Source organism: Phyllobates terribilis, unplaced genomic scaffold, assembly GCF_046119375.1.
Source record: "Phyllobates terribilis strain yellow unplaced genomic scaffold, ASM4611937v1 Scaffold_8__6_contigs__length_399053987, whole genome shotgun sequence".
NCBI lineage: Eukaryota > Metazoa > Chordata > Amphibia > Anura > Dendrobatidae > Phyllobates > Phyllobates terribilis.
Genome location: NW_027362768.1, coordinates 300,343,041 through 300,359,304, shown reverse-complemented (window position 1 = coordinate 300,359,304; position 16,264 = coordinate 300,343,041). Strand labels below are relative to the sequence as shown.

Below are 16,264 nucleotides of genomic sequence, written 5' to 3'. Positions count from 1 at the left end.
CACATGAGAAAGAAAAGGGAATGGAAGCAAAAGATAGGAGGGGGCATTTATAATCAGCTCAGAGCAAACACAACTATGCTTCATACCAAGAGGAAGCCATTGGGAAAAAATGGAATATTAACAGATACAAGTATGGGGAACAGAAAATGTCTCTGTATATGCAGATTCGACATACTGATTCTAGCTGCTGTACAGCGAATACATATACAGCTGCCAAAGAAGTGATTATTTTTTTAATGATAGGTGATTTTAGAATTCATAGAAGCGCAACAGTAAAGAGTTAAGTGATACTAATGATCTTACAGATGTCCAAAATCGGATAATACAGCTGCCTACATAAACACCAGATACACGCATCAAAAATACGTTTATTTTCTCCAAATTTATCAAAGGATCACTTGATTTCTGATAAATTTGGCACACCCTTTGCACGAGTTGCAATTTATAAATCTGAAAGCAGCACAAAAATCCCCAAAAGTCGCACTTTCTTGCCCCAAAATACCAAATTTGCAATTTTTGATGACCCAAAACCTGATACAAAAGCCTTGATAAATTTCTCCTATGTTGCTCTCGTTGATCCAATGTAATATGACGATTCATTTAATTGGCGAGATGCCACTTATATTGGTCAAATTTCGTGCTGTAGGTTAGAGACATTTTTGTAGGTCGTGAGTCGACTGTACACAGTGTAGAGCCGCACCTAAAACTAAATATGGAAAAAGTCAATTGATGACTTTAACGCCAATGTTAAGTGCCAGTGATATGGTTTTGACCCTGGTGCCAAGTTCTATTAATGCTAGTGCACAATAGTATCTGCGGCTGCCAACAGCTGGCGAGCCACATGCTATGGGGCCGGATAGCTACATATGGCCCCAGAGTCACAGGTTGGGAAACTCGGCTGCAGGACATAATTGCTTAACTGGTTCCATCTGTTTGAGAACAATCTGGGCCGAATCTATTCTGTTAAAGAGAACATTCACTGTTAGTAAAAAAAAATATCCCCAGAAGTGGACAATCCCTTTAATGAGTATGGAACCCGCCCCATACTCAGCAGGTGATGGCTGCTTATTACAGCCAGGACCTGCCACTAACAATCACTGGTGGAGTGGTGCTCTGCCCCTGAATGTTAACTTGGTAAATGCCACTGTCAAACTCTGACAGTGGCATTAACAAGTGCGACGGCATGGGGGGTGTTATTCTATGCTTCCATCTCCGCGCCCGTGACGTGATCGCCAATGGATTGCTATGATAGCAAGGAGTCTGTAGACGACCTCCATGCTTGTCATTATAGAGCTTCCTTGAAACCCAACCTGTGGCCTGGCTTCAAAGGAGATTGTGATTTTTACTATATGCAGCAATCCTGTGGAATTTCTAGATATAGCACAAGCAATTAGACGATCGCAGCTTCAAGTCCCCTAAGGGGACTAATAAGAACAGTGAAAAGTAAAAAAATATATATTTAAAAAAATATTTTAAAAATCCAAAAAACAAGTTTAAATCAGCCCCTTTGCCCTAATTAAAAATAAATGAATGAAAAACACAAATGTGGTATCACTGCCTTCAGAAAAGTCAAAATCTAAAAATGATTAGATCTGTATACACCGTAAATGAAAAACATTCAAGAATGCAAAAATTAGGGTATTTTGTGGCTGCTGCAATACCACAAAAATGCTGCAATAAGCGATTAAAATGTCATATGTATCGCAAAATGTTATCAATAAAAACGTTGTCTTACCCCGCAAAAAACAAGCTATCACCGAGCTAAATCAACCGAAAAATAAAAACATTACGAGTCTCAGAAAATTGCGACACAACCCCAACATTTTTTTTCTCAAATTTCTGTTTTTTTTTGTCCACCACTAAAATAATAAAAAAACTGGATATGTTTGGTATCACCATAACTGTATTGATGAGGAAAATCATACTGCAAGGTCATTTTTACCATAAAATGTACACTATAAAAATAGTTCTCAAAAAACAATGTCAGAATTGCTTGTTTTTTTTCATAATTTCTCCCCATTTGGATTTTTTCCCATTTTTAGTACATTATATAGAAAATTAATGGTGTCATTCAAAAGAACAACTAGTCCCACGAAAAAAAGCCGTCATATGTCTATGTGGACAGAAAAATAAAAAAGTTATGACTCTGGGAAAAAAAGAGAGGAAAAAAAACGAAAATGCAAAAATGGAAATTGGCCGCATCGTGAAGGAGTTAATAAAACCCAATTAAAAAATTATTTTTTTTAGCCCAAAATACACATGGTACATTTAAGTAAGAAAAAAAACTTGACCTTAAAAATTGACAACTCCTTTTAATTTATGCACACTAGGAGCCATGGGTAATTTTTTTAAGGAGACTTACAATTTTAGTGAATAGCATGATTGTTAATTTTAGCAGAATGATTTAAGTGTATCATAAATTATACTAAGCCTTTTGAGTTAAAAAAAGAGTATATTATAAGGCCTCATTCAGACGTCCGATTTTTTTTGAGTATGAGAAAAATGGAGAAATTATTCTGATGCAGAATTTGATCAGAGTTTGGACCGAGTGTCATCCGATTTTCTCGTACATGAAGAAATGAAAAAAAAAATCTCCACCTTCTTCATTTTGAGAGTCCGTGAAAATCAGACCGCATTCGGATGTGGACCGAGTGTGGTCCGATTTTTTTTCACTGAGCCACTGAATTGCATTGCCAATTTTGATCCGACTCTCGGATAAAAATCGGACATGTGTCCAATATTTTCGGTCCGAGGAAAAAATTTGAACATGTGAATGGCCCCATAGACTATCACAGGTACGAGTGCTATCCGTGAAAGACATGGATAGCAATTGTATACAAAAATCACATGTCTGAATGAGGGCTAGGTCTAGGTGGAAAGAAAATATTGTTCTGGTGGCTTAAAGATTAGTCAGGAGCTCTGCACCCCTGCCACTCATCTCGCAAATACAGTCAGGATTGGACTGGCCCACAGGAGAGCAGGAGAATCCTCTGGTGGGCCATCACCCTCGTATGAGCAGTACTGGGCACTATATACAGACAAAGATAGCATCTTATTCATTTACCAATCTACTCAGATCATTGTTATATAAATTTGTGATTGAGGATAATGTCACATTTGCATGTAGTTGAAAAGTGGGACTTTGGAGTTGGTTACTGGTGGGCTCTTGGCCCCCCCAGTCCGACACTGGATATAGTGGTGTATATATACGTCATGTAGCGTTAAGGGGTTAAGTCCAATTCATGTGATTATCACTTGTGTACTTGTGTATATGGATGGTGTGAATGGTTTCATTGTTTTCCATGACACTTTTATTGCCTTTACAGTACAGCATAATGACTTTTTTATGGCCACAAATATCAATATTAGACCATTTACCTTGGATTAATTGCTTTTTATCTTCTTCTTCACACAGATCGCCCTGGGTTAGTGAATGTGAAGCCCATAGAAGATATTCAGGACACTTTACTACAATCCCTTGAACTGCAGCTCAAGTTGAACCACCCGGACTCCTCTCAGCTCTTTGCTAAACTTCTCCAAAAGATGACGGACCTTAGACAAGTAGTGACAGAGCATGTGCAGTACTGGCAAATTATAAGGAAAACGGAAGGAGAAATTAGTCTCCATCCACTCCTGCAAGAGATCTACAAGGATTTATATTGATAAAATTCCATCTAGAGCTGAAATAGACTTCAAAGTCTTCAACGACATCCGCGAGAGATTGGCAAGGACTTGTACAGAGTCTGCACACAAGTCTACAAGAAGTTGATAAGGATATATACAGAGACTTTACATACATTATTACTATATATTCAATTGCAACTAAAAAAAAAAAAAAAAAGACTTGTGCGAAATCTCCACCAAAATCTCTGAGAGATCTTCAAGGACTTGTTCTAAACGTCCAATCACACCTGCCACAGATCTACAACTCTTCCAACGACAAAGTATTTTTTGTGAACCTCGGCATCTGTAATAGATTTATAAAGACCCGTGTTAAACCTCCACCACTCCTCCTGCAAGAGATCCACAGGGACCTGTACCGAACTAACCTTTTTTTTTTCCAATTATGTATTTTTACAATTTGCACTATTTTTATGAGGGGAAACAGTAACAGCAGATACAATTACTGTGATAGAGCCTTAAAAGACGCAAAGCTTTCATATAACTGGTCTATTTTATGCAACTGGTTTATAAAGCACATGTACAATGACTTTTAATATTAAAATATTTTACGAAAAAGTAGATCTTTGTTATTTTCGCCATCTACGGTCACAACTTAGACCCGTGACTTCATTTTAATCTGCTCCTCAACGAGGTCTTTTGGGTGGTAAAAAATGCATATTATGAGGCTCCCAGAAAATGTAACCTGTCCTATGTTCTGCAATAGCAAACGTCCCTACTAGGAAATGTGCACACGGCAACTTTTTTTAGGTAGGTTCCACCTGAAATCCGCCTGAAAAAGCGCCGTAAAAAATGAACATAGTGCACATGTTCCGTCTTTTGTCACTTCTTTTAACTGGTTTAGGGTTCGAAAACATTGAAGCGGTCAAAAGAAATAACGTGTTCGTTCGTTGGGCCACTTTGCTTGGAAGCTGCCTTCTCTACAAACTTGAATGTATAGAGCAAAGCCACCGGAAAAATGACAGAATAGACGCCGGTGAAGATGCTTAAAGGGAACCCGTCACCAGGTTTGATCGATATGAGATATGGCCACCACCTCTCAGCCCTCATATACAGCATTCTATAATGCTGAATATAAGCCCCCAACCCGACTTGCAAGACAAGGAAAAGAGCTTTAATTATACTCACCTGGGGGGCGGTCCGGTCCAATGGGTGTCGCTCGTCCTGGTCTGGCACCTCCCTTCTTCTTTCGATGCCATCCTCCTTCTTGCTTCATGTGGATGACGCGTCCCTATGTCATCCACACAGTGTCCCTGGCATCGCTCTCCTGCGCAGGCGTACTACTTCTCTGTGCTGATGAGGGCAGAGCAAAGTACTGCTGTGCGCATGCGGCGGTTCTCTTTGACCTTTCCCGGTGCATGCGCACTGCAGTACTTTGTTTCGCCCTCATCAGCGCAGACGTAGAACGCTTGCGCAGGGGGAGCGATGCAGGGGATCCTGTGTGGATCATGTAGGGATGCGTCATCCACATGAAGCAAGAAGGAGGACGACATCGAAAGAAGAAGGGAGGCGCCGAACCAGGATGAGTGACACCCATTGGACTGTACCGCCCCCCAGGGGAGTATAATAAAAGCTCATTTTCTTGTCTTGCAGGTCGGATCGGGGGCTTATATACAGCATTATAGAATGCTGTAAATGAGGGCTGAAAGGTGGTGGCCGTATTTCATATCGGTCAAACTTGGTGACAGGTTTGCTTTAAGGAAAATGACCACCAATGTTTTCCTGAAACGTTTTCACCTTGAAAAACTCAGCAGTTCCACCGGCATCTTAAAGACGTGTATGTAACACACCCTAAGTCTACGGCCCCACTATCAGTATTTGGTCAGTATTTTTCCTCAGTATTTGGAAGCCAAAACTAGGTGAGGAACAATAAGAAAAAAGGTATAATAGAAACAAGTCACCAATTTTGCATTTTTGACCCACTCCTGGTTTTGGCTTACGAATACCGAGAAACAATACTGACCAAATACTGCTATGTCCTCACAGTTCTTTTGACTAATTATTTGAAACAGATCTGTTCTAAAATCCTCCTAAAAAAACATGGAAAACTTTTTATTCACTTCTATGGAAAATCCACTAGGCTATTCATATATAGTTTTTGGAAGGTTTATTTTTTCATGAAGAGGTTTTGAAAAATGCCCATTAGGAAAAAAAGGCCATGACGCTTCTTTGTAAGGGACCATGACAAAATCTGCTCCAAACTAGGCACTGTCAAATTAAAAGGCTGTTAAAAAAAAAGCACTTTCTTCAAAACTGCTTCAAAAAAAGCTTCAGGAAAAGAATAACTTTCCCAAAAACTCTGCAATAAGGGCGTGTTCCCTGAAGCGATTCCAACTTGAAAAAGTCATTGGTTTTGCCAGACTCTGTGTGAACATAGCCTAATGGGTCCTTCTTGTCTAATCCTGAAAATACTCAAAATACTCAATAAGGATGAGTTCACACAGATATTTTTGAGAAGGATGTTGAAGGAAAAAAGAGTGTCTCCTAAAAGTATATGCAAACAGCATGTTTTTCAGGTGGAATCTGCCTTTAACCCTGAAAAAGTGCTAAAAAAATAAAAATGCACATATGTACTGCAATATCAAAATAACTTGCTGTGCATATGTTCCATTTTTTTTCATTTCTTTTAAACACTTCAGGCTTTGAAGTCCTTGAAGTGGCCCAAAGAAGTGACCTGATCATTCTTCAGTATTTGATATGGAAAATAAAAAAAAGATGTCGATAGCAAAGCCCTTGCAAAAACAGCTACACAGGCGACAAAGAAAACGTTCAAAGAAAAACACTGCCAGCGTTTTCCTGATGTGAGTGTCTTCTGCTTCAAAACCCATGCAGGTACGCCGGCGTTTAGAAGGTGACATGTGCGCATACCTTTAAGTGGATTCCTCTTGAAAAACCTGTCAGTGTTTTCTGTCTCTAAAATACATCCATTTTAACTTAGTCTTAGGTGGCAGTCGAGAGAATTTGAAATGCTGAACTGATACTTTAGGCCACGGCTCCACTATCAGTGTTTGGTCAGTATTCGGTCAGTATTTATTCTCAGGAGTTGTAGCAGGCCTAGTGTCAGCACCTGGTGCACCCGGGCAAGTGCCGGGGCCCTGAGCAGGCGGGGGGGCCCACTCGCCGTCGGGCACCCCTGCGCACTATGGGACCCGTTATCGGTGCGGTGCCAGTGCCCGCCACCCCCCCCCCTCGCTTGCTCAGGGCCCCGGCAGCCGGCACAATGCTTATCTCTCCCTGTGCCTCCGCAGCAGGTCCTGTCTCTTCCGCGGCTGCTACACTGTGACGTCTCAGATCGGAAGGCGCGGTAAAGTCTTTACACTGCGCAACGCAGGTGAGGGGTCTGGAGCACCAGCAGCTGGTGAGAAGCAAGGTTAGTATCTGACTTTTTTTTATATGTATGGAAGCATGGGACATTATATGGAGGGGGTGATGACATCCTGCATGGGAAATTATATGGGGGGGGGGAAACAAGTAACATCCTGCATGGGGCATTATATGGGGGGGAGAGGTGACATCCTTCATGGGGCATTATATGTGGGGGTGACATCCTGCATGGGGCATTATATGGGGGAAGAGGTGACATCCTGCATGGGACATTATATGGGGGGAGGTGACATCCTGCATGGGGCATTATATGGGGGGGAGAGGTGACATCCTGCATGGGGCATTATATAGGGGGAGAGGTGACATCCTGCATGGGACATAAAATGAGGGAAGACATCCTGCATGGGGCATTATAAGAGGGAGTGACATCCTGCATGGGGCATTATGTGGGGGGAACAGCCTACATGGGGCATTATGTTGGGGGGGAACACCCTGCATGGGGCATTATGTGGGGGAACAGACTACATGGGGCATTATGTGGGGGGAACAGCCTGCATGAGTCATTATTTTGAAGCCAGTATTCTGTATGGAGCATTATAAGGGGGCCAGTATCCTGTGCATAAGGGGGCCAGTATCCTGTACAGAGCATAATATGGGGGCCAGTATCCTGTATGGAGCATTTTATGGGGGCCATTATTATGTATGGAGCGATTCACCGGTTCCTGAGCTGTTGTGGAATTTACAACAGATATTGGTGATGTAATGTAAGAAGTGAAATCTTTGGCCTTGTACTATATATATATATATTTCTCTGCTATATCTGTGCATCATGAAGCGTGGTATGTGTTAAGGGGGCACACAGAGACTCTTTCGCCCGGGGCCCACAAAAACCTGGAGCCGGCCCAGTGCATGGGGCATTATATGGGGGGGGGGGGGGTGACATCTTGCATTGGGCATTATATGGGGGGGGTGACATCCTGCATGGGGCATTATATGGGGGGAAAACAAGTGACATCCTGCATGGGGCATTATATGGGGGGGAGAGGTGACATCCTTCATGGGGCATTATATGGGGGGAGAGGTGACATCCTGCATGGGGCATTATATGGGGGGAGAGATGACATTCTGCATGGGGCATTATATGGGGGGGAGAGGTGACATCCTGCATGGGACATTATATGGGAGTGAGAGGTGACATCCTGCATGGGGCATTATATGGGGGGGAGAGGTGATATCCTGCATGGAGCATTATATGGGGGGAGAGGTGACATCGTGCATGGGGAATTATATGGGGGGAAGGTGATATCCTGCATGGGGCATTATATAGGGGGAGGAGAGGTGACATCCTGCATGGGGCATTATATGGGGGTGAGAGGTGACATCCTGAATGGGGCATTTTATGGGGGGAGAAGTGACATCCTGCATGGGGCATTATGTGGGGGGTGACATCCTGCATGGGGCATTATGTGGGGGGAGGAGGTGACATCCTGGAAGGGGCATTATATGGGGGGGAGATGTGACATCCTGCATATGGGGCATTATACGGTGGGGAGGGGTGACATCCTGCATGGGGCATTATATGGAGGGGGAGATGTGACATCCTGCATGGGGCATTATATGGGGGAGAAAGGTGACATCCTGCAAGGGGCATCAGATGCGGGGAGGGGTGACATACTGCATGGGGCACTATAAGGGGGGTGACATCCTGCATGGGGCATTATGTGGGGGGGTGACATCCTGGATGGGGCATTATATGGGGGGGAGATTTGCCATCCTGCATGGGGCATTATATGGTGGGGAGAGTTGACATCCTGCATGGGGCATTATATGGGGGGATATGTGAAATCCTGCATGGGGTATTATATGGGGGGGTGATATCCTGCATGGGGCATTATATGGGGGAGAGAGGTGACATCCTGCATGGGGCATTATATGGGAGGGGTGACATCCTGCATGGGGCATTATATGGGGGGGAGAATGAGTGACATCCTGCATGGGGCATTATATGGGGGGGAGGTGACATCCTGCATGGGGCAGTATATGGAGGGGAGAACATGTGACATCCTGCATGAGGCATTATATGGGGGGAGAGGAGACATCCTGCATGGGGCATCATAAGGGGGGAGAGGAGACATCCTGCATGGGGCATTTTAAAAGGGGAGAGGTGACATGCTGCATGGGGCATTATATGGGGAGAGAGGTGCTATCCTGCATGGGGCATTATATGGGGGGAGAAGAAGTGACATCCTGCATAGGGCAGCATATGGGGGGAGAACAAGTGACATCCTGCATGAGGCATTATATGGAGGGGAGAACAACTAACATCCTGCATGGGGCATTATATCGGGGGGAGAGGTGACATCCTGCATGGGGCATTACATGGGGGGAGAAGTGACATCCTGCATGGGGCATTATATGGGGGGGAGGTGACATCCTGTGTGGGGCAGTATATGTGGGGGAGAACAAGTGACATCCTGCATGGGGCATTATATGGGGGGGGAGAGGTGACATCCTGCATGGGGTGTTGTATGGGGGGAGAGGTGACATCCTGCATGGGGCATTATATTTGGGGGGAGGTGACATCCTGCATGGGGCAGTATATGGGGGGAGAACAAGTGACATTGTGCATGGGGCATTATATAGGGGGGAGAAGTGACATCCTGCATGGGGCATTATATGGGGGAGAAGTGACATCCTGCATGGGGCATTATAATGGGGGGAAAGGTGACATCCTGCATGGGGCATTAAATGGGGGGAGATGTGACATCCTGCATGGGGCATTATATGGGGGGGGACAAGTGACATCCTGCATGGGGCATTATATGGAGGTAGAGGTGACATCCTGCATGGGCATTATATGGGGGGGAGAGGTGCTATACTGCATGGGGCATTATATGGAGGGGAACAAGTGACATCCTGCATGGGACAGTATAGGGGGGGAGAACATGTGACATCCTGCATGAGGCATTATATGGGGGGGAGAGGTGACATCCTGCATGGGGCATTATATGGGGGAGAGGAGACATCCTGCATGGGGCATTATATGGGGGGAGAGGTGACATCCTGCATGGGGCATTTTAAAGGGGGAGAGGTGACATCCTGCATGGGGCATTATATGGGGGAGTGGAGACATCCTGCATGGGGCATTATATGGGGGGAGAAGTGCTATCCTGCATGGGGCATTATATGGGGGGGAGAACAAGTGACATCCTGCATGGGGCATTATATGGGGGGAGAACAAGTGACATCCTGCATGAGGCATTATATGGAGGGGAGAACAAGTAACATCCAGCATTGGGGCATTATATCGGGGGGGGAGAGGTGACATCTTGCATGGGGCATTATATGGGGGGGAGGTGACATCCTGCGTGGGGCAGTATATGTGGGGGAGAACAAGTGACATCCTGCATGGGGCATTATATGGGGGGGAGAGGTGACATCCTGCATGGGGCATTATATGGGGAGAGAGGTGACATCCTGCATGGGGCATTATATGGGGGGGAGGTGACATCCTGCGTGGGGCAGTATATGTGGGGCAGAACAAGTGACATCCTGCATGGGGCATTATATGGGGGGGAGAGGTGACATCCTGCATGGGGTATTATATGGGGGGAGAGGTGACATCCTGCATGGGGCATTATATGGTGGGGAGAGGTGATATCCTGCATGGGGCATTATAATGGGGGGAAAGATGACATCCTGCATGGGGCGTTAAATGGGGGGAGAGCTGACATACTGCATGGGGCATTATATGGGGGGGCAAAGGACATCCTGCATGGGGCATTATATGGGGGTAGAGGTGACATCCTGCATGGGCATTATATGGGGGGGAGAGGTGCTATACTGCATGGGGCATTATATGGGGGGGAACAAGTGACATCCTGCATAGGGCAGTATATGGGGGGAGACGAAGTGACTTCCTGCATGAGGCATTATATGGGGGGAGAGGTGACATCCTGCATGGTTCAGTATATGGGGGGGAGAACAAGAGACATCCTGCATGGGGCATTATATGGGGGGAGAGGTGACATCCTGCATGGGGCATTATATGGGGGGGGAGTGCCATTCTGCATGGGGCATTATATGGGGGAAGAGGTGACATCCTGCATGGGGCATTATATGGGGGGAGGCGACATTCTGCATGGGGCATTATATGGTGGGGAGGGGTGACATCCTGCAAGAGGCATTATATGGGGGGAGAGGGGACATCTTGCGTGGGGCAGTATATGTGGGGGAGAGGTGACATCCTGCATGGGGTATTATATGGGAGGAGAGGTGACATCCTGCATGGGCCATTATATGGGGGGAGATGAGACATACTGCATGGGGCATTATATGGGGGGAGAGGTGACATCCTGCATGGGGCATTATATGGGGGGAAGGTGATATCCTGCATAGGGCATTATATGGGGAGGAGAACAAGTGACATACTGCATGGGGCATTTTATGGGGGGGGTGACATTCTGCATGGGTCAGTATATGGGGGGGAGACCAAGTGACATCCTGCATGGGGCATTATATGGGGGGAGAGGTGACATCCTGCATGGGGCATTATATGGGGGGAGAGGTGACATCCTGCATGGGGAATTATATGGGGGGGAGAGGTGATATCCTGCATAGGGCATTATATGGGGGGGAGAGGTGATATCCTGCATAGGGCATTATATGGGGAGGAGAACAAGTGACATACTGCATGGGGCATTTTAATGTGGGGGTGACATCCTGCATGGGGCAGTATATGAGGGAGAGACCAAGTGACATCCTGCATGGGGCATTATATGGGGGGGAGAGGTGACATCCTGCAAGGGGTATTATATGGGGGGAGGTGACATCCTGCATGGGGCATTATATTTGGGGGGGAGGTGACATCCTGCATGGGGCAGTATATTGGGGGAGAACAAGTGACATTGTGCATGGGGCATTATATAGGGGGGAGAAGTGACATCCTGCATGGAGCATTATATGGGGGGGAGAGCTAACATCCTGCATGGGGCATTATATGGGGGAGAGGTGACATCCTGCATGGGGCATTATATGGTGGGGAGAGGTGATATCCTGCATGGGGCATTATAATGGGGGGAAAGATGACATCCTACATGGGGCATTAAATGGGGGGAGAGCTGACATACTGCATGGGGCATTATATGGGGGGGACAAGTGACATCCTGCATGGGGCATTATATGGGGGTAGAGGTGACATCCTGCATGGGCATTATATGGGGAGAGAGGTGCTATACTGCATGGGGCATTATATGGGGGGAGGCGACATTCTGCATGGGGCATTATTTGGGGGGGAGAGGTGCTATACTGCAAGGGACATTATATGGGGGAGGGAGAACAAGTGACATCCTGCATGGGGCAGTGTATGGGGTGGGACCAAGTGACATCCTGCATGAGGCATTATATGGGGGGAGAGGTGACATCCTGCATGGTTTAGTATATGGGGGGGGAGAACAAGTGACATCTTGCATGGGGCATTATATGGGGGGAAGAGGTGACATTCTGGATGGGGCATTATATGGTGGGGAGGGGTGACATCCTGCATGAGGCATTATATGGGGGGAGAGGGGACATCTTGCGTGGGGCAGTATATGTGGGGGAGAGGTGACATCCTGCATGGGGTATTATATGGGAGGAGAGGTGACATCCTGCATGGGGCATTATATGGGGGGGAGGTGACATCCTGCATGGGGCATTATATGGGGGGAGAGGTGATATCCTGCATAGGGCATTATTTGGGGAGAACAAGTGACATACTGCATGGGGCATTTTATGGGGGGGTGACATCCTGCATGGGTCAGTATATGTGGGGGAGACCCAGTGACATCCTGCATGGGGCATTATATGGGGGTGAGAGGTGACATCCTGCATGGGGCACTATATGGGGGGAGAGGTGACATCCTGCATGGAGCATTATATGGGGGGGAGAGGTGACATCCTGCATGGGGCATTATATCGGGGGGAGAAGTGACATCCAGCATGAGGCATTATATGGGGGGGATATTCTGCTTGGGGCATTATATGGGGAGAGGTGACATCCTGCATAAGGCATTATATGGGGGGGAGAGATGACATCCTGCATGGGGCATTATATGGGAGGAGAGGTGACATCCTGCATGGGGCATTATATGGGGGGAGAGGTGACATCCTGCATGGGGCATTATATGGGGGGGAGAGGTGACATTTTGGATGGGGAATTATATGGTGGGAAGGGGTGACATCCTGAATGGGGCATTATATGGGGAGAGAGGTGACATCCTGCATGGGGCATTATATGGGGGGGAGAGGTGACATCCTTCATGGGGCATTATATGGGGGGGAGAGGTGACATTCTGGATGGGGCATTATATGGGGGGGAGAGGTGACATTCTGCATGGGGCCTTATATGGGGGGGACAAGTGACATCCTGCATGGGGCATTATATGGGAGGAGAGGTGACATCCTTCATGGGGCATTATATGAGGGGGAGAGGTAACATCCTGCATGGGGCATTATAGGGGGGGTGACATCCTGCATGGGGAATTATATGGGGGGGAGAGGTGACATCCTGCATGGGGCATTATATGGGGGAGAGGTGACATCCTGCATGGGGCATTATATGGGGGTAGAGGTGACATTCTGGATGGGGCATTATATGGTGGGGAGGGGTGACATCCTGCTTGGGGTATTTTATGGGGGAAGAGGTGACATCCTGCATGGGGCATTATATGGGTTAGAGGTGACATCCTGCAAGGGGCATTATAAGGGGGGGTGACATCTTGCATGAGGCATTATGTGGGGTGGGAGGTGACATCCTGCATGGGCCATTATATGGGGGGAAGAGGTGACACCCTGCATGGGGCATTATATGGGGGGGGGTGAGGTGGCATCCTACATGGGGCATTATATGGGTGGGGGGAACAAGTGACATCCTGCATGGGGCATTATAAGGTGGGTGATATCCTGCATGGGGCATTATATGGTGGGGAGGGGTGACATCCGGCATGGGGCAGTGTATGGGGGGAAATGAGACATCCTGCATGGGGTTATGGGGGTGATATCCTGCATGGGGCATTATATGGGGGGGAGGTGACATCCTGCATGCTGCATTATATGAGGGGGAGAAGAAGTGACATCCTGCATGGGGCATTATATGGGGAGGGGAGGTGACATCCTGCATGGGGCAGTATAAGGGGGGAGAACAAGTGACATCCTGCAGGAGGCATTACAGTACAGACCAAAAGTTTGGGCACACCTTCTCATTTACAGATTTTTCTGTATTTTCATGACTTTGAAAATTGTACATTCACACTGAAGGCATCAAAACTATGAATTAACACATGTGGAATTATATACTTAACAAAAAAGTATGAAACAACTGAAAATATGTCTTATATTCTAGGTTATTCAAAGTAGCCACCTTTTGCTTTGATGACTGCTTTGCACACTCTTGGCATTCTCTTGATGAGCTTCAAGAGGTAGTCACCGGAAATGGTCTTCACTTCACAGGTGTGCCCTGTCAGGTTTAATAAGTGGGATTTCTTGCCTTATAAATGTGATTGGGACCATCCGTTGTGTTGGGCAGAAGTCTGGTGGATACCCAGCTGATAGTCCTACTGAATAGACTGTTAGAATTTGTATTATGGCAAGAAAAAAGCAGCTAAGTAAAGAAAAAAGAGTGGCCATCATTACTTTAAGAAATGAAGGTCAGTCAGTCCGAAAAATTGGGAAAACTTTGAAAGTGTCCCCAAGTACAGTTGCAAAAACCATCAAGCGCTACAAAGAAACTGGCTCACATGAGGACCACCCCAAGAAAGGAAGACCAAGAGTTACCTCTGCTTCTGAGGATAAGTTTATCCGAGTCACCAGCCTCAGAAATCGCAGGTTAACAGCAGCTCAGATTAGAGACCAGGTCAATGTCACACAGAGTTCTAGCAGCAGACAAATCTCTACAACAACTGTTAAGAGGAGACTTTGTGCAGCAGGCCTTCATGGTAAAATAGCTGCTAGGAAACCACTGCTAAGGACAGGCAACAAGCAGAAGAGACTTGTTTGGGCTAAAGAACACAAGGAATGGACATTAGACCAGTGGAAATCTGTGCTTTGGTCTGATGAGTCCAAATTTGAGATATTTGGTTCCAACCACCGTGTCTTTGTGCGACGCAGAAAAGGTGAACGGATGGACTCTACATGCCTGGTTCCCACCGTGAAGCATGGAGGAGGAGGTGTGATGGTGTGGGGGTGCTTTGCTGGTGACACTGTTGGGGATTTATTCAAAATTGAAGGCATACTGAACCAGCATGGCTACCACAGCATCTTGCAGCGGCATGCTATTCCATCCGGTTTGCGTTTAGTTAGACCATCATTTATTTTTCAACAGGACAGTGACCCCAAACACACCTCCAGGCTGTGTAAGGGCTATTTAACCAAGAAGGAGAGTGATGGGGTGCTACACCAGATGACCTGTCCTCCACAGTCACGAGACCTGAACCCAATCAAGATGGTTTGGGGTGAGCTGGCCCGCAGAGTGAAGGCAAAATGGCCAACAAGTGCTAAGCATCTCTGGGAACTCCTTCAAGATTGTTGGAAGACCATTTTCGGTGACTACCTCTTGAAGCTCATGAAGAGAATGCCAAGAGTGTGCAAAGCAGTCATCAAAGCAAAAGGTGGCTACTTTGAAGAACCTAGAATATAAGAGATATTTTCAGTTGTTTCACACTTTTTTGTTAAGTATATAATTCCACGTGTTAATTCATAGTTTTGATGCCTTCAATGTGAATGTACAATTTTCATAGTCATGAAAATACAGAAAAATCTTTAAATGAGAAGGTGTGTCCAAACTTTTGGTCTGTACTGTATATGGGGGGGAGAGGTGACATCCTGCATGGGGCATTATATGGGAGGGGGGAGCTGACATCCTGCATGGGGCATTCTATGGGGGGAGAGTTAACATCCTGCATGGGACATTATATGGGGGGGTGACAACTTGCATGGGGCATTATATGGTGGGGAGGGGTGACAAACTGAATGGGGCATTATATGGGGAGGAGATGTGACATCCTGCATGGGGCATTATATGGGGGAGAGAGGTGCTATCCTGCATGGGGCATTATATGGTAGGGAGGGGTGACAAACTGCATGGGGCATTATATGGGGAGGAGATGTGGCATCCTGCATGGGGCATTATATGGGGGGAAAAGGTGACATCCTGCATGGGGCATTATATGGGGGGGGTGCTATCCTGCATGGGGCATTTTATGGCGGGGAGAGGTGACATCCT

General features: G+C 46.4%; 1 protein-coding gene across 1 annotated transcript in view; it reads left to right on the top strand.

Moving 5' to 3' along the window:
- The window catches only part of PPARG (peroxisome proliferator activated receptor gamma), a 73,618-nt gene extending 69,739 nt beyond the window's left edge, over positions 1-3,879 (top strand). The window contains exon 7 of the mRNA XM_073644497.1: positions 3,416-3,879. Coding sequence (XP_073500598.1) covers positions 3,416-3,663 — 248 coding nt within the window. The 3' untranslated portion in view covers positions 3,664-3,879. The remainder of the gene's footprint in view (positions 1-3,415) is intronic.
- The last annotated feature ends 12,385 nt before the right edge of the window (positions 3,880-16,264 follow it).